Raw genomic sequence first — 20,015 nt, 5'->3', positions numbered from 1 at the left:
AGGTCATTAATATTTTGACATATTATAAAAGCTTATAGCAGCTTTAAATAAATGTCTCATTGAAAAGTTTTAATACAAATAGTTCCAATGTGGCATGTTGCGAGGATGAGGGGGTACCTGGAAACAAATCTTCCCGCCCAAGGGGTACCTGTGCCAAAACCCCTGATCGTGCGTGTGTGGTGTGGGGTGTGTGTCTCTGTCTCTCAGGTCTGGGGAGTCTCTCCGCAGCTGTCCGTACCTGGCTGTGTGGTCTCTGGACCCAGCAGTGGAAATGGTGTCACCTCGCCCTCTGCTGGACGCACTGGTTCATGACCGCAGCCTCAGCAGGGGTCTACCCTACACATGCCCACCGCCTGAACAGTTCTTTAACCCCACCACTTACAACTTTGGTAAGTGTGTGTGTGTGTGTGCGTGTGTGTGCAGAGATTAAAATAGGGTGCATTTTGCATCCCAAAACCCAGTTTATAGTTAAGGGACTCATTAAAACAACGACCTCTGCATCCACGGGATGCACTACTGTACTACTGTACTGTTTTTTATTCTAGCTTATTTTGCTAGCTTTAGTTATAATAATCATTTCTTCTGTTTTCTACATGAATATAACCGCATTATAACCATTTAAAATGATATGGGAGTTAAATGCTGCAATTTGTAAAAATGGCAAAATATGACTCCTAACGTGGTTTAAGTGAGACTCAAAAAATGTCCCTGGGGCTCATCTAAAAGACCATCCCTGCATCTTGGGTCTCATTACATTGAAAACCTATTTACATCACTTGTGTGGGTGTGTGTGTGTGCGTGTGCGTGCACACAAATTACCGAAATTCAAATGATAAAGATGCGTTTGTAATATAGTAGACCACTTTGAATTCCTGTCATTCACATGGCATATTATGCTCTATTTCTCAGTTAAAATGTAATATGGTTTAATTGTAATCCTTGTGTCTTCCAGACGCCTCCTGTTTGTTTATATTGTAATCCTTTTGTATTCCAGATGCCTCCTGTTTGTTCAACTCTGGAATAGTTCACTTAACCTGTTCTGGTTACCAGAAGGAGGTGAGTCTTGACTCTAAATGAACCCGTTCTGGACGGGAACCTCTTTTGGTGTTACGTCATACTTTAGCTGTTGAAAAATAGCAGATCTACAAGCTCGTAGCGTGGCACTGAGTGCCGCACTATGAGCTTGTAGATCTGCTATTTTTGAAAAATCGTGAAATGTTTTTGACTCATATTTTTGCTTCTGGGGTGGGGTCCCTGGAACTACATATTTTAGTTGGGGGTCGGCGGCCGATTACATATAATTTGGGGGTCCTTGACATGAAAATGTTTGAGAACGATTGACATAGAAACATGGCTTTTTCAGAAAACTGTCAGGACTTAGAAGCCATTTTTTTCGTCCTCAGGTCTAAATGGGTTAATTGTGTTGTAATTGGTGCTCCACATTAAGTGCTGTAGTTTGTCTTATGCGGTATATATATATATTTTTTCATACCATCCTGACCTTGTACCAGGGTATGCAGTGTATTTGTGTTTTTTAAAGCTGCTTTTTGATATTCTATGTTTATTTTCTGACTGTCATTTTCATTCCAATGTGTTTCAGACCCTAAGTTTTCTAAAGAAAGCAGCTCCGTGTTCCAGTGATGTCATCTCCAGTAGTTACTCTCTCTGCCTCAGGTCTGGACTGCTGGGATCTCACCTGGCTGACGCACAGCCATCCTCTCAGGTACGCACGCACAGCCATCCTCTCAGGCACGCACGCACAGCCATCCTCTCAGGTACGCACGCACGCACTCACGCACAGCCATCCTCTCAGGCACGCACGCACAGCCATCCTCTCAGGTACGCACGCACACACACACACACACACACTGAGAGGATGGCTGACGCACAGCCATCCTCTCAGGTACACACACACACACACACACAGAGCTTCTCTCAGTTACAACTCCACCTGCGGGCCTCTGAAAGTAATTAATTCAACTGATTAACATAGCTTATTATAGCCGCACCATATTGTGTCGTTTTTTTGTCACTACACAATATATTTAGTGTATAGTTTTATATCGACTCTCCAAATATGACTGTGTTCCCTGGCAGGAAGAGCAGTTGGACGCCATCTTGTCAACAGCGGTGGAAACCAGCTCTCTTGGACTGATTACTGGTTGTATCAAACAGTGGACGGCAGAAGGTACTGATTACTGACTGATTACTGACTGATTACTGGTTGTATCAAACAGTAGACGGTAGAAGGTTAGCCCAAAACTGTTACAAACACACACAGGCTATATAGACACACTTACAAGCTCAGGCGTACACATAGAAACACACAATTATTTCTAAGCAACGGATTTGTGTTTTCTGTATTAAATATATGAAATCAACCGTTATCAGGACGTTGGAATATGGCTAATATGGCCATACTGGCATACTAGACATTGTGGCGTTTGGCTGTGTTCACCCGCACTGCACGCATGCAGGGTGGTGCAGACATAGCCTGGTCAAGGACTCCCCCTGCTGAACGTGTCATTTCCAACTCTATTGTCGGCGCATGGAAACTAGGGGCTACTAATATTTACTATTCTCTGCCTATCGGGACGTAACTCGGATGGCGCTGAGTCGGGTCTGGTGGCCGTCGCAACTCGCAACGCATGCGTTTCCTGAATCTGACATTTGTGAATGAGACCCACGTGACTTTGTAACAAATTTTAAGTAACATTATGAGCTGTAATCTTCATTTATATTATAATGGCATCTCAAAGGGAACCCGCACACTCATATTGCTCCAAAAGGTTTATTTCAGTGTGTGGGTTCCCTTCTCTTTTCCTAAGTCACTTTCAACCCAGCACCTCCACGAAGTGATGAGCCTATTTTACTATAGTATCTCAAACACTTCCCCCATGCAAATCCCAGATCAGTCTAACGGTGGCACCAGTGGTTCCCAAACTGGTGCGTGCCCCTTGTGGTGCGCGAGCATCTTCTAGGGGGTGCGCAACATGAAAAGGCTAATGGTGGTGCTATGGTTTTATTATACAGTAAATATATTAACATAGTGTATTATGCCAATATATGGCAAGTATATGCAGAATATAGCCTATGCTGCATATATATGCCATATTCAGGTACATTGAGGGGGCAGAAAACTGAGTTCAGTGGAGTGGGACACGCTGGAGTTTTAAATACATTGTTTTCAACGAGGGCGGCGCAAATATCAGCAATTTTAGGCATGTGTGCATTAAGGTTGGGCGATATGCCAATTTATAAAAGTAATGTGAGAACAGCTCACTGCGGATCGCACACAAGCCAGATACACAAACTCTCAAGGCGTCGCGTCCTGCCTGTTTTGCAGCCCCGTTCACTACGCGTTGAGAGCTTGTAGATCCGTCTGTTTTTGCAGCGCCCGTGTCAGGGTAACAAAATAAGATAAATTACAGGCAGAGATGAAGTGAAGTTGAACAGCCAAGCAGCAGCAAGCGACGCTAACATCACCACCACCATGGCTGGGGTTGTTAGCTTAGCTTGTTGCAATGCTAGCGCATTCTCACTGTGCGGTCTCACGGTGCGGGCACTGGGGGCTGCTGCTTGGGCAGGAGAGGGGTTTCTACAGGCGGCTGCTAGCCCAAATTGATTCTGTGCAACATGACAACTGTTTCAAAGTATTGTACAGTGACAACTATTGAAACTTTATTGGTGTGTGTGCTGGGCTCCTGGCCGCTCTGCAGGCTACAGCAGGCATCCAGCAGTGAGCCTGACCACCGCGGTGAGCGTTGCGACCGCTTCCGTCGGTAAACATAAAAATACGGTTCGGTCGGTTTAAATAAATTAATCCGGTTTACTAGATGAAACCGGATCGTACCGGCTGAACCGAAAACCGTCACATCCTTAATATATAGCTTATGCAGATTTTATTTCCATGTGGGGGGTGCGTCAGCTAGGCCAGGAGGTAACAGGGGGTGCACGGCCAAATAGGTTTGGGAAACACTAACCTCTCTTGTCTGTCTGTCTTCCTGAAGAACAACCAGGCTCGGCCATGAACCTTCGCTACATCCTGGAGTGGGCTTGGAATAAAGTCGTCTCTACCAAAGAGGAACTGGATGGAATCTGTAAGTTATCATCGCTCACAAAGCACTTATGTTTATGAACAAAATCAATAATTTGACACACATTATATGAAATAATATATTAGCTTAAAAAAGTTATGCTTTCATTGCAATATAATTATACAGATATTAGGAAAAAACTACAGAATGCCTCAATCGACCAGACGGCATTAAACAAAGCCATGTAATAAATGTATAGCATTTAGTAAGCCATTGTGGAAATGTTTATGATTAATAATCATCTCTGGTTCTCACCAATGCATGTAACTCAAGGGGGGTGTGTCAGTGTTGTTTTTGTCGACTAAGACGAAAAATGTTCGTCGACTACCTTTTTTTTCACTGACAAACTAAATGGAAACTAAATGAAAACTAAGCTATGATGACTCGGACTAAATGTATTGACAATTTCGTCAACGGATAAAAACTAGAATGTTAGGAAGGGACTAGTGGACAAGAGATCCAGTATAAGTCATTTTACACTTGGTTGCATGCTGAAAATAGCAGATCTACAAGCACACAATTTGTCGCACTGCTACGCATTGTGGGCTTGTAGATCGGCTATTTTACTTGTAGATCGGCTATTTTACTTCATTACGACGTTATCAAGGCCTGCCAAAATACATTCCTAACATTCCAGGTGACTAAAATGTGACTAAAACTAAATTAAAACTATTCAAGAGACTAATGACAAACTCAAATCAAAATTTGCTGCCAAAAACAACCCTGGTGTGTGTGTGTGTGTCTCAGGCGCTCCGCTGTTTGACAGCTCGTCCAACTTCACTGACCCCCAGACCCTACAGCTTCTCCAGCACAGCCAGAGGCTGCTTGGAAACCTCAGCACTATCTTCCAATGTCTGCTTCAAGAAGCTCACGACCTCACACAGAGAGGTACACAGCACACATCTCACAACCTCACACAGAGAGGTACACAGCACACATCTCACGACCTCACACAGAGAGGTACACATCTCACGACCTCACACAGAGAGGTACACATCTCACGACCTCACACAGAGGTACGCAGCACACATCTCACAACCTCACACAGAGAGGTAAGCAGCACACATTTAGAAGCTCACGACCTCACACGGAGAGGTACGCAGCACACATTTAGAAGCTCACAACCTCAGAGAGGTACGCAACACGCATCTCACGACCTCACACAGAGAGGTATGCAACACGCATTTAGAAGCTCACAACCTCACAGAGAGGTACGCAACACACATCTCACGACCTCACACAGAGAGGTACGCATCACACATCTCACAACCTCACACAGAGGTACGCAACACACATCTCACAACCTCACACAGAGAGGTACGCAACACACATTTAGAAGCTCACGACCTCACACAGAGAGGAACACAACACACATTTAGAAGCTCACGACCTCACACAGAGAGGTACGCAACACACATTTAGAAGCTCACGACCTCACACAGAGAGGTACGCAACACACATCTCACAACCTCACACAGAGAGGTATGCAACACACATCTCACAACCTCACACAGAGGTATGCAACACACATCTCACAACCTCACACAGAGAGGTACGCAGCATGCATCTCACGACCTCACACAGAGAGGTACACAACACACATCTCACGACCTCACACAGAGAGGTACGCAGCACACATTTAGAAGCTCATGACCTCACACAGAGAGGAACACAACACACATCTCACAACCTCACACGGGGGGGGGGGGGGGGGGTAACTACATATTTTCAGATGGGGATCAGTGGCCAATTACATAGATTTTTGAGGGTCCTTGACGTGAAAATGTTTGAGAACCACTGTCATAGAAACATGGACTTTTCAGAAAACTGTCAGCATTTAGAAGGCATTTGTAGAATCGTCCTCAGGTCTAAATAGGTTAACCAACGCTATGTGTTTTATTAATTAATGTGTTGTGTATCTAATCATATTTCCTACTGTGTAGGTCTGCTGGGTCTGATGAACAAAAACATGGTTTCCAGTTTGATCTCCCATTATGCCCAGGTGGTTCTGTGGTTCTGTCGTACCGGTCTCCTGCCCGAGGGCTCGGGTAAGAACATCTCTGTCTACCGCAAAGGGCATTTATTCAATAATGTATTGCTTAGTATCATGTGCAGTTGTATCACTCTAATCAATTTACAGTCTGTAAGAACAATTCAAAATAGATGTATATAAATCAAATACCACATTTAATGTAGGCATCAATAACTGCTACTTGCAAGTTGTTTTACGTCCTTGTCCGGTGTAGTTTGATGGTAGTAGACTATCAAAGATCAGCTAACATAGGAATGCTGTCCCAGCCTTCCCTAATTAACACACCTGAACACAGGACTTCTGTCCCAGCCCTCCCTAATTAACACACCTGGACACAGGAATCAGGTGACGATGTATTGATCATTGTATTGATTGAACCAATATGGTGCTTCTCCACAAGGTGACGATGCGCTCCAGATCTCCAGACCGTTCTACAGCCACGCAGTCATCAGTAACGACTACAGCCTCCGTAGAGAAGAGCTCAGCAAACTGGCCAAGTGAGTGACTTCCATGTGGTTTTACATCTAGGTCCTCTAAGGCACCTTGTTTTTGTGTTGCAATATTAAAATCGTAGCTTAAAGGGCCTTAAAGGGCCTTGCAAACGTGAAGCGAGGAACGCAGGCGTTGTTGCCTGGATCAACACAGGTCTCCTCCAGGTCTGCGCAAGAGGGGCACGAGTCGTGCGACAACTAGGGCATTCACCTAATCTGAATCGACTTGATGAAATCGATAAATCGATTTTTTTGTGAAGTCGAAAGTTGAGAAAACAAACAAAAATAAATAAAGTTTTCCCCATATCATATTTAGCCAAAAGGAATATAAACACAAGACCTTGGGCAAAACTTCATATATATTTACCCTTCTCCAATCCCCCTCACGTCTGGCTTTCTGAGGCTACATCCGTGCTGACGCAATGACTGTCGTGTTTCTGGTTTAGCTTTACGCGCGGGGCACATCATATGAACCTCTCCGTCTCCGGTCAGTGCGGGTTGTTGTTTATTTGCATGGCTCAGAAAATAAGTAACAAACATGACAGGAGAAGGCTCACGTGGAAGGTAATGCAGATTGTATTCTGATGTGCCAAACTGCTGCTGTGATGATAATATATAGACCTATGTCTTCTATATTGCACACACTGTTTAGTATTTACTATTATAGTTTTATGTTTTGATAATAAGCGCTTTGCCATATAGATGATACATACACTGTGCCATATTGGAGAGGCCACTGTGTGTGCGCGCAGTGCTTTGTTTGACACGCGCCGTATTTGAGCGAGCGCACCTCCACCCGCCCCTGTTAACACAACCCCGCCCCTCCCCGTCATACAAAACGATAAATCGACTCAACTTCGACTTCACTGTCTGACAAGTCGACTTGGAAAAATCTCAAGTCGTTAATGCCCTAGCGACAACGCAAGCATAAAAAAAGCTAAACAGAATCCAGGTCTGGTGAGTCGCGGGGGGCGTGTGCACATAACGAGCACGCGCACAACAAATTCACGTGACCGCGCTCACGTAAATACACTTGTGTTGTCGCACCGCGACTTCTCAGAGCAAAAACGCAGGTCTCATTGAAAATGAACTAAAGGCGCGTTTTATCGCTCCCCGTTTGCAAGGCCCTTATGTCAAAGTGGTTTTGTTGTTCAGGGGGAGGTGGTGTTCAGACTGCCTGATGATCGATGGTCTGGTGGGGGAATGTGGAGAACATCTGGTGGAGCTGTGGAAGAGAGATGAAGGAGGAACAGGACGATATCCTCCTCCTACCTTACATGTGAGCCTATCATATTTATAATGGATTATTATTCAACCCTATTTTAACATGATATGATGTGTTTATAATGGGTCATTATTAGTAACCTTTTATTTAAGCTAATTAGATGTTTGGTTACTACCAGATATTATGTCTTTAATGTGTTGTCCTCTGTTGGACATTTACCTGATATGATGTCTTTAATGTGTTCCTCTGTGATCATCTTCTAGCTGATATGATGTCTTTAATGTGTTCCTCTGTGATCATCTTCTAGCTGATATGATGTCTTTAATGTGTTCCTCTGTGACCATCAGGCTCTGTTGGACATTTACCTGCTGGAGAATATCCAGGAAGCCTCAAAACATGCCATCGTATCCTTACTATAACGATACTAGTTGATGATGACACCGGTTTAACAATTATAACAACACCGCTTTAAACATGACGTCACCAGTTAATCCAGTTGCGCCGCCATCTTTATTGTAGTTCGGACATTGTTACCGTTGTGTCTCTCCAACACAGATTGTTGCTTAAACTAACCTGCTACAGTATGTTTAAACTAACCTGTATTTATTGTGTGTTTAAGAATTTAAATCCAGTCCTTAACCCATTTAGGCCTGACGTCGAAATAATATATATTAAAAGATTTGTGCTGCATTTTCACGATTTTTCAAAAATAGCAGACCTACAAGCTTTTCAATAGCTAAAGTATAACAATGCTTAGTTAAAACACCAAAAGGGGTTCCCGTCCAGAATGGGTTAAAGGCATACTAATTTAGACCTGAATCCTATAATTCTTTGTGAAGACGAACAAATCTGCTACGTCTGTACTTTTTATTTATTTATTATTCTTTATTTTTCTTTAGAATGATTGTATTTGGGGTAATATTTGCCTAATCTCACCCCTATGGTCTATCCGATGCTGTGTGCACTAGTCATGCACTGCTTGTTATTGGTCAGAATGAGCCTTAACCAGAGGTCGCAGGTCATCTACCTGTTGCTGGACATCATGTATTCCTTCTCCAGTAAGGGCGGGGCGTCGGTGGAATCCTTTCCCACCGCGTTCGCCATCCCTGTTGGACTAGTGAAGCTGGTACAGGGCCTCTGGCTGCTGGACCACCATGACCACCAGGTACGTACACACACACACACACACACACACACACACACACACATCCCTGTTGGACTAGTGAAGCTGGTACAAGGCCTCTGGCTGCTGGACCACCATGACCACCAGGTACACACACACACACACACACACACACACACACACACACACATCCCTGTTGGACTAGTGAAGCTGGTACAGGGCCTCTGGCTGCTGGACCACCAGGTACACACACACACACACACACACAGGTGTGCACATCTTGACTCTGTTCACTGCACTGTTGTTTTTGGCAGCACATTTTAGTTTTAGTCCTAGTCTCTTGAATAGTTTTAATTTAGTTTTAGTCACATTTTAATGGAATCACCTGGAATGTTTTGTATTAGTCTAGTTTTAGTCGACTACATATCATAAGATTTTAGTCGACTAAATCTACAATTGATTTAGTCGACGAAAATGTATTTTGGTGGGCCTTGACGCCGCCGTAATGGCTGTTTTTTTCACTTGCTGAAAATAGCCGTTCTACAAGCTCACAAGGCGTCGCAGCGCGATGCGTTGTGAGCTTGTAGATCGGCAATTTTCAGCATGCAACTCTCTAATCCACTAGTCCCTTCCTAACATTTTAGTCTAGTTTTTATTTGTTGACGAAATTGTCAATATATTTAGTCTTAGTTTTAGTCACCAGTTTTAGTTTTCATTTACCGTAATTTCCGGACAATAAAGCGCACCTGAATATAAGCCGCACCAGCTACATTTAGGGAAAAAACAAATGTGTACATAAACAAACCGCACTGGACTATAAGCCGCATAGAGGCCATAGCCGGCCATAGAGATAGAATTAGAAGGTCCCCTAGTGGCCGTTGGCTGTAAAAATCCATAGATTAGCCGCACCATTGTATAGGCCGCAAGGTTACAAAGCATGGAGAAAAAGTAGCGGCTTGAAATTCCATTTAGTTTTCGTCAGTGGAAAAAGGTAGTCGACGAACATTTTTCGTCTTAGTTTTGGTCGATGGAATCAACACTGGTTCACTGATCCCATGTGGATTCTCTTCCTCCTGCCCAGAGTGCGGTGGAGCTGCTGCTGCACCCCACCACGTCCCAGAGCCAGTTCTCTTGGCAGCATGACCGAGTCCTGCAGGCGTTGATGATCCAGGGCCAGCACCCAGCGGCGCTCAGATACTTCCACATCAGCAAACCTCCGCTGTCCTCCACCACCCGTGCCAAACTCTGTCTGTCTGTACTGCTGCACAACAGGTGAGATTAGCCAAACTCTGTCTGTCTGTACTGCTGCACAACAGGTGAGATTAGCCAAACTCTGTCTGTCTGTACTGCTGCACAACAGGTGAGATTAGCCAAACTCTGTCTGTCTGTACTGCTGCACAACAGGTGAGATTAGCCAAACTCTGTCTGTACTGCTGCACAACAGGTGAGATTAGTGAGCTTGTGCTGTTTGTTGTCCCTGGCATTACTAGACTACTGTGGTTCATGAATATGACTTCCAAATCCAATTTTGGTTATGTCGGTGAAGGCAAAATGGTGAGCTTACAACCAGAACCAAGAAGCCGGCTATGGCACTAGAGCATTCTAGTCTACTCAACATGCTCTCTCGCTCTCTCTCCCCCCTCCCCCCCAGGTGTCTGGTAGAGGCGTGGTCTTTACTCTCTCTCTCTCTCCCCCCAGGTGTCTGGTAGAGGCGTGGTCTTTACTCCGACAGCATTCTAGTCTCCTCAACATGGAGGAACTGATGGGGTTTCTCTATGAGAGCTGCCAGGAGCTGGGCCTCATAAAGGAGCTTCTCAAACTACCCTTGGGTTTGAATGAACAGGTAGGATGCGAAGGCATTAATAGTACTTATGATGTGTCGATTGTACGTTGAGTTGTAAACGTAAACACGATCGGCATGGATAAATCACATTGAGTTGAATGGATATATCACATTGAGTTGTAAACGTAAACACGATCGGCATGGATAGATCACATTGAGTTGTAAACGTAAACACGATCGGCATGGATAGATCACATTGAGTTGTAAACGTAAACACGATCGGCATGGATATATCACATTGAAAGTTAAACAGGACAACATGGATATATCACATTGAAAGTTAAACAGGACAACATGGATATATCACATTGAAAGTTAAACAGGACAACATGGATATATCACATTGAAAGTTAAACAGGACAACATGGATATATCACATTGAAAGTTAAACAGGACAACATGGATATATCACATTGAAAGTTAAACAGGACAACATGGATATATCACATTGAAAGTTAAACAGGACAACATGGTTATATCACATTGAAAGTTAAACAGGACAACATGGATATATCACATTGAAAGTTAAACAGGACAACATGGATATATCACATTGAAAGTTAAACAGGACAACATGGATATATCACATTGAAAGTTAAACAGGACGAGTTAAACACAACATCAGCGTTCGAAGCACTGCTTTGCAAACTTGTCTGTGATTATCAGGCCTGGACTGACGTTATGGCCAGTGGGCAATGGGCCGCCCAAAGAATGTGCCACCACCATTGCTTTAATATGTTTTTGGGCCAAATGTTAGCCCTGAATTTTTGACCCAGTCCAGCCCTGGTTTTCAGACGAGAACTCTGCGGAATTACAGCGGAGAGAGTCCTCCTAATCCTATGCTTCCATGTGAATGCAATGAATAATTAATTGCATCACTAGCAAAAGACGCAAAACTGGGTCAATTCAATTAGAATAAACAAGTTTCAAGCTTGCAAGCGTCGTGGTGTGAGCTTGTGGATCGGCCAGCACAGGCAGCCTACTTCAATTATGATGATATAGTGTAAAACTCATTATATACAGTTATAACTACATCTCAACTCAACAAAAAATAAAGTGGCACGTCAGTACAGTTTACAATCTAAACATATTTGACGCATTGCATGTAGTAAAATAGACCAACTGCTGGGGCCAGGGGGTGTCACAGCTGCCATCTAGTGGACGAGTAGATGCTTGCACATTAAAGTGATTATAGACGGATGTAGAGCGGACTATGTATGTATAAAATAGAATAAAAATGTGTTATTGATGTTAGTCAACTTCCAGTAGATAATGAGGCAAAACAATTGGGTCTAATGAAAAAGGTTTATTTGAAGATAATACAAAAATGAGAGTAAATCAAATGCTATACAAGTACAACGATGAATCCAAAAAGAAAAGTACAAGAGTCGAAAAAGGATAGCTGTGCAAGCAGCCAATGAACCGTACAGAAGTAGAGTCGCACTTGTTCCTCGGTTGTTAGTCTGGCATATTAGCTCCCTTCACTTTGGCTGCCCTCAGATTATATAGAGGATGATTTCACAACACCAATGGTTTCACAATATCACCAATACCGGGCCGGCACACGAATATTCTGTGGCCCCTACCAAAACATATTAGTCATCCTTTTCTCAGAACTTTCCAGAACATTTGGATACTGCCAGAACATTTGGATACTGCCAAAAGGTTGACTTGACATGACAACAAGTTATCGTACTGAACAAAGCATCATACCATATTCCCCACCCAACCAGTTCTGGTCTTGAGGGAGTAATCAGAATATCTGTGGTGTTGCAACACTGTACTGGTTCAGATGGAAACCACATGTCACACAAAGGACACATGTCATACAAAGGACACAGTGCTGGGACCACATGAATACACTCAGTCAGAGAACAAATTGAAGCATACATAGGTCAAAGGGTTAATAGAATATACACCTGTTTATATAGAATGATACGCCTCTATATGTATGATTCCTTTACATTGTGTGTGTGTGTGTGTGTGTGTGTGTGTGTGTGTGTGTGTGTGTGTGTGTGTGTGTGGTAGGAGTGTTTAGAGAGGTACCTCCAGGGAACAGGGGGTCTCCACAACAGGGAGGTGTTAATGGTCCACTACCTGCAACAGGCCAACTACATCCCAGCTCTACGACTCAACCATACCCTGAAGATGAACCTGGTGGTATGTCTCTCTCTCTCTCACACACACACACACACACACACACACACACACACACACACACACACACACACACTAGGGATGCACCGAAAGGGAAATTCTTGGCCGAAACCAAACAGTTGGCCAAACACCGTATATGATTAATATTATATATCTTTTTTCCTACCATTGCTGTCATGGCCGTACCTTAAAGTTACCTGATTTATGGCAAACGACTATCCCATGGTCCATAAAACATTTATTCAGCTCTTTTGAATGCACTAATTGCATACACTATTCGGGACGAAACCGAATAGGCCGAAAATGCATTTTTAGCCATTTTCTGCCGAATATTTCCTGCGGCCGAATATTCGGTGCATCACTAATACACACTCAACCAAAACCTGAACTTGAACCTGGTAGTATGTTACACACACACACACACACACACACACACACACACACACACACACACACACACACTTGATTTAATTGGCCGAGGGCTTAAAAAGTGAGGACGCCGAAAGTGATTGGCCAGAATGTGATGTCATGATAAGATTGCCCCTCACTTCACACAAGTGTGATTTTATTTACAAACCGGTTGCAAAAACAACACAAAAATCCAATGCACCGCTCACTCACTCACATTCTGCCAATGTTTCCGTACATTGTATTTGTTGCCAATGTTTCAGTACATTGTATTTGTTGCCAGTGTTTCAGTACATTGTATTTGTTGCCAGTGTTTCAGTACATTGTATTTGTTGCCAATGTTTCAGTACATTGTATTTGTTTCCAGTGTTTCAGTACATTGTATTTGTTGCCAGTGTTTCAGTACATTGTATTTGTTTCCAGTGTTTCAGTACATTGTATTTGTTGCCAGTGTTTCAGTACATTGTATTTTTGCCAATGTTTCAGTACATTGTATTTGTTGCCAGTGTTTCAGTACATTGTATTTGTTTCCAGTGTTTCAGTACATTGTATTTGTTGCCAGTGTTTCAGTACATTGTATTTGTTGCCAGTGTTTCAGTACATTGTATTTGTTGCCAGTGTTTCAGTACATTGTATTTGTTGCCAGTGTGTCAGTACATTGTATTTGTTGCCAGTGTGTCAGTACATTGTATTTGTTGCCAGTGTTTCAGTACATTGTATTTGTTGCCAGTGTTTCAGTACATTGTATTTGTTGCCAGTGTTTCAGTACATTGTATTTGTTGCCAGTGTTTCAGTACATTGTATTTGTTGCCAGTGTTTCAGTACATTGTATTTGTTGCCAGTGTTTCAGTACATTGTATTTGTTGCCAGTGTTTCAGTACATTGTATTTGTTGCCAGTGTTTCAGTACATTGTATTTGTTGCCAGTTTTTCAGTACATTGTATTTGTTGCCAGTGTTTCAGTACATTGTATTTGTAACTATTGGAGATCACAGGCTCTCATCTGGTGAGCCTGTAGTTATGAACATAATGCTACTACCTAAAATGAGCGCACATATTAATGTGCAAATTAATTGTGTGTTCAACTTCTGAAAGTAATTTTCATGAATGTACGGTTCATACTGAGAGCTGTGGTTAGGGTTAGCATCACCTTTTAATGTACGGTTCATACTGAGAGCTGGGTTTAGGGTTAGCATCACCTTTAATGTACGTTTCATACTGAGAGCTGTGGTTAGGGTTAGCATCACCTTTAATGTACGGTTCATACTGAGAGCTGTGGTTAGGGTTAGCATCACCTTTAATGTACGGTTCATACTGAGAGCTGGGTTAGGGTTAGCATCACCTTTAATATACGGTTCATACTGAGAGCTGTGGTTAGGGTTAGCATCACCTTTAATATCACCTTTAATATACGGTTCATACTGAGAGCTGTGGTTAGGGTTAGCATCACCTTTTAATGTACGGTTCATACTGAGAGCTGGGGAGACAAACATAATTGAGAGTATAAAAGTGGACCCATAACGGTCCGTTGGGTAACCGTGGTTTTGCAGGGTTGACAATGCACTGTACGTACTGTACTTTCCCCCAAGTTTGGAAAATAGTGAAAGTGAAACTCTAGTGTAATTCCTGAAGATGACCTTGACGTTCCCCCCCCCCCCACCCCCCAGAATGAGAGAGACCCCAAGGTGAAGGAGCGCTCCAACACCAGGAACGCCATCATGGAGCAATACGGCAAAGTTCTGCCTAGAGTCCAGAGGAAGCTGTCCATGGAGCGGAGCAGACCGTACCAGCACCCCTCCACCATCCACAGAGAAGGTAGATAACTGTACCATCACCACAGAGAAGGTAGATAACTGTACCAGCACCCTCCACCATCCACAGAGAAGGTAGATAACTGTACCAGCACCACAGAGAAGGTAGATAACTGTACCAGCACCCCTCCACCATCCACAGAGAAGGTAGATAACTACCAGCACCACAGAGAAGGTAGATAACTGTACCAGCACCCTCCACCATCCACAGAGAAGGTAGATAACTGTACCAGCACCACAGAGAAGGTAGATAACTGTACCAGCACCCCTCCACCATCCACAGAGAAGGTAGATAACTGTACCAGCACCACAGAGAAGGTAGATAACTGTACCAGCACCCTCCACAGAGAAGGTAGATACCCGTACCAGCACCCCTCCACCATCCACAGAGAAGGTAGATAACTGTACCAGCACCTAGATAACCGTACCAGCACCTAGATAACCGTATCAGCACCCCTCCACCATCCACAGAGAAGGTAGATAACCGTACCAGCACCTAGATAACCGTACCAGCACCTAGATAACCGTACCAGCACCCCTCCACCATCCACAGAGAAGGTAGATCTGAAACTACTGAGAGAGACAAATGGTGCATGTGAATGCTGACAAAATAATAATAATAAATATAGCTGCAAGCAGCGATAAGGCGAGACCAAGAAAGAAGACTATACGCAATAAGAACAATATGCACAAATAAGACTGACGAGCTGAGTTGTCAGTACCCGGATTTGAACACACAACCTTGTGGTCGAAGGGCTAGAGCTCTACTGACTGAGCTACACGGAGACAATCAGTGACTACAATGTAAACAGGAAAATCATTCAGTGTGTTTGATAACAATCATGTGTGTCCCTGTTTTGGGCATGTCATTATCCATTACTACAGTGTGTTCGCTGTTCATGTTTTCACGTACAAAGTTCTCTTCAACTGGAATTTCAGATAATGGTCCATACATTGTGTGTAGAACGTTTCACGCAAATTGCACAAATAACCTGGCAGAAAATCAGGTATTAGCATTCTTCAAACTGCTCAAAATGGCGGAAAATCTGAGGGCGGAGCTTACTTTTCAAAGTGACAGATGTGTTCCCCATGAGTCAAGGAACATGTTGAAACAAGTGCCATGACTTTTGGCCAAATAAGGCATGAGTTAGTTAAGCCTGTTCAAAGGTTTAATTTTCAAAAGAATGCTATAGTGCCCCCCTTTGGCGAATTTGAGTAAGACTGCTTTCAGTGCTATTTGGCATGACCCTCTACTATACTGTAAAGTGACATAAGCATATGATGCTGCATTTATGTATTGGAGGCAGAAGAATTTTCACAAAACAGCGATTTTCATTGGCTCATAAAAACATAATTTTCTTCACTTAGAAAAAACGTACTACGATTGTTTGGTCCATATAGGTCCAAAGTTCACGTGTAGAGGTTTCCGTGCATTTTGATCAAAGAACCTGGGAGGAGATACATTTTAACTGTTTTTCATATAATTCAAAATGGCGGGTGATCTAAAGGTCGGAGGTCAAAAGTCAGAACACGAAAGTTGTTCGGCATGAGGAGACACATGTGTATCAAAGTGTCATTGCCAACGGTCAAACGGTTCATGGGATATGCACGTTCAAAGTTTGCATTTTCAATTGAGTGCTACCATTTGGCCAATCGTCATGGGCTTCGCATAGTCACCGTTTGGCATGGCCCTCTACCAGATTACCGCGTTTCGCAAAAACCGACTGCACGGTTCAGCCTGTCGAAGGTACAGTGGGAGTTTGTTCCACGCCGTCGGCCTGCAGAAGCAGAAAGCTGCTTCACCGTGATTTTTTTTTTAGGCACAGCGAGCAGGCCAGCAGTGGAAGACCTTAGAGGGCGGTTTGGGATATATTTAGGCAGGCAGTCATGTAGGTAGGAAGGTGCGAGACCATTGAGAGCTTTATAAACAATTAATATAATTTAAAAATAAATCCTAAAAACAACCGGAAGCCAATGCAGTGAAGCTAAAACTGGATTAATATGTTCTCTCATCTTAGTTTTAGTTAAAACTCTGGCTGCTGCATTTTGGACAAGTTGTAATCTGTCAGTTTTCTTAGGCAGTCCAGAAAAAAGTGCATTGCCGTAATCAAGCCGAGAAAAATGGCATGGATGAGTGTTGTTGCATCGTCCAATGACAAATAGGCTCTGATTCGTGCAATATTTCTAAGGTGAAAAAAGGCAATCTTGGTAACATGATTAATGTGTGAATTAAAATTCAATTCAGAATCAATAATGACCCCCAAGTTATTTACTGTACTGTTACTTTCTACATTCAGGTTGCCAAGTCTGCTTTACTGTACTGTTACTTTCTACAGTCAGGTTGTTTAGTCTGCTTATTATTGTGGTAGTAATATAGTTATAGTAACGGCAACGTTACTGTGTCTAGGCCCCAGATAGAACACTGTGTCTCTGTGTCTAGGCCCCAGATAGAACCATACTGTGTCTAGGCCCCAGATAGAACCATACTGTGTCTCAGTGTCTAGGCCCCAGATAGAACACTGTGTCTCAGTGTCTAGGCCCCAGATAGAATAATGAAATGTGTGCATGCTGTGTCTCAGTGTCTAGGCCCCAGATGGAACAAGTAGAAAGAATAATGACATGTGTCCATGCTGTGTCTCAGTGTCTAGGCCCCAGATAGAACCATGTTTCCATGCTGTGTCTCAGTGTCTAGGCCCCAGATGGAACAAGTAGAAATAATAATGACATGTGTCCATGCTGTGTCTCAGTGTCTAGGCCCCAGCCGCTGTCCACTGTTGCCAGACGCTGTGCAACAGACAGCGTGACGTCCAGAGCTGGCTTCTTCAAAAATGTCATGGCCAAGATAGAGGAGGTGTGGGTGTGCAAGTCACCTCAGCCCTCCCCAAGCAGGAGGTGAGGAAACCGCCTCAAGTCTTTAATTTATGTTGTTGTGAATGCAGTCACAACATGTTCAAAGAGATTAGGGACTAAAAATGAAAGTGTTTTACATTTTATGATACATACAGTACTGTTTTTATATGTATTCTCTGTATTTAATTCCCCATGTGTCCGTTTTATATTTATTGTGTGTGTGTGTGTGTGTGTGTGTGTGTGTGTGTGTGTGTGTGTGTGTGTGTGTGTGTGTGTGTGTGTGTGTGTGTGTGTGTGTGTGTGTGTGTGTGTGTGTGTGTGTGTGTGTGTGTGTGTGTGTGTGTGTGTGTGTGTGTGTGTGTGTGTGTGTGTGTGTGTGTGTGTGTGTGTGTGTGTGTGTGTGTGTGTGTGTGTGTGTGTGTGTGTGTGTGTGTGTGTATGTGTGTGTGTCCTAGTTTTCTTTTGTGCATTTTACTTTTTGTACATTAAAGTAAATTACATTTATTTATATTGGTTTGAATACACTGATCTATAAACTTTTAATTGAAATCTGCGAACGAACAAGCTGTGTTCTGTTCTAGTCCCAACCAGAGTCCTAAGGCTGTTCTAACCCCCAGTCCCAACCAGTGCCCTAAGGCTGTTCTAACCTCCAGTCCCAACCAGAGCCCTAAGGCTGTTCTAACCTCCAGTCCCAACCAGAGCCCTAAGGCTGTTCTATCCTCCCCTTACGCTGTGTTTTCACCTCCAGTCCCAACCAGAGCCCTAAGGCTGTTCTAACCCCCAGTCCCAACCAGAGCCCTAAGGCTGTTCTAACCTCCAGTCCCAACCAGAGCCCTAAGGCTGTTCTAACCCCCAGTCCCAACCAGAGCCCTAAGGCTGTTCTAACCCCCAGTCCCAACCAGAGCCCTAAGGCTGTTTTCACCTCCAGTCCCAACCAGAGCCCTAAGGCTGTTCTAACCTCCAGTCCCAACCAGAGCCCTAAGGCTGTTCTAACCCCCAGTCCCAACCAGAGCCCTAAGGCTGTTCTAACCTCCCCTTACGCTGTGTTTTCACCTCCAGTCCCAACCAGAGCCCTAAGGCTGTTCTAACCTCTCCTTATGCTGTGTTCTAACCTCCAGTTCCAACCAGAGCCCTAAGGCCCTGCCTGAAGCCTTCCTGGGCACGCCCATCACCATGGCCGCCAAAAGAAAGTCCAGGTGCGACCACACACACACACACACACACACACACACACACACACACACAACAAACTATTAAAGAAAGTCCAGGTGCGACCACACACCATCTCAGTCACCTACTCTCTTCCATCACTTCCTCCATCTCAGTCACCTACTCTCTTCCATCACTTCCGTTGTCTGTCACCTACACCAGTTCCTCCATCTCTCTCAACTCTTATTAGCATCCTATTTTGCGTTCCAAAGCTTTATTAACAGTCCTTGTCCTGCTGGTGTCCAGGCTGTTAGACCTGGTGGTCCACCCCTCCTGTCAGACCCCACGTCTCCTCCTCACCCCGCCCAGACCTCCCAGCTCCTCCTGTGCTCCTCATAAGAGCATCAGTAAAGCTCCTGAACTCATGCTGCTGCAGACGCCACAGGTGGTCAAGGTGAGACATATGTTAATATTTAACAGGTGGTCAAGGTGAGACATATGTTAATATTTAACAGGTGGTCAAGGTGAGACATATGTTAATATTTAACAGGTGTCTTGATCTTGACAATGCAGTGCACAAAGACCCCACACAACGTCTGCACTTGCAATATGAACACTTTCATTAGGCAACGTTTCGATCAAAGACCTTCAGGCATCTTAAATCTTAAAGTCTCCATGAAACACAGCTATGTTGGCATACTGTATATGCCATGATCTTCCAATGTATACTTTGTATGTATACAAATGTATATTTTCTGCTGCTTGGACTTCATCATAAAAAAAACACAGAGCATACATTTATAAATTATGCACAAAAATGGGCAGACAAA

At 43.7% G+C, this 20,015-nt stretch overlaps 1 protein-coding gene across 1 annotated transcript in view; it reads left to right on the top strand.

Annotated features, from left to right (window-relative positions):
* ahctf1 (AT hook containing transcription factor 1) overlaps positions 1-20,015 on the top strand; it is a 54,495-nt gene that overhangs the window by 17,039 nt on the left and 17,441 nt on the right. Inside the window, exons 11-28 of the mRNA XM_079496724.1 lie at positions 208-389; positions 995-1,056; positions 1,601-1,723; positions 2,098-2,188; positions 4,011-4,100; positions 4,845-4,985; positions 6,041-6,145; positions 6,530-6,626; positions 7,776-7,899; positions 8,193-8,249; positions 8,864-9,010; positions 10,050-10,240; positions 10,667-10,811; positions 12,840-12,971; positions 15,043-15,190; positions 17,934-18,078; positions 19,155-19,232; positions 19,492-19,639. Of these exons, the coding sequence (XP_079352850.1) occupies positions 208-389; positions 995-1,056; positions 1,601-1,723; positions 2,098-2,188; positions 4,011-4,100; positions 4,845-4,985; positions 6,041-6,145; positions 6,530-6,626; positions 7,776-7,899; positions 8,193-8,249; positions 8,864-9,010; positions 10,050-10,240; positions 10,667-10,811; positions 12,840-12,971; positions 15,043-15,190; positions 17,934-18,078; positions 19,155-19,232; positions 19,492-19,639 (2,206 nt within the window). The remainder of the gene's footprint in view (positions 1-207; positions 390-994; positions 1,057-1,600; positions 1,724-2,097; positions 2,189-4,010; positions 4,101-4,844; positions 4,986-6,040; positions 6,146-6,529; positions 6,627-7,775; positions 7,900-8,192; positions 8,250-8,863; positions 9,011-10,049; positions 10,241-10,666; positions 10,812-12,839; positions 12,972-15,042; positions 15,191-17,933; positions 18,079-19,154; positions 19,233-19,491; positions 19,640-20,015) is intronic.

Source organism: Electrona antarctica, assembly GCF_951216825.1.
Source record: "Electrona antarctica genome assembly, chromosome: 3".
Classification (NCBI taxonomy): domain Eukaryota; kingdom Metazoa; phylum Chordata; class Actinopteri; order Myctophiformes; family Myctophidae; genus Electrona; species Electrona antarctica.
This window is presented reverse-complemented; position numbering and strand designations above follow the sequence as displayed.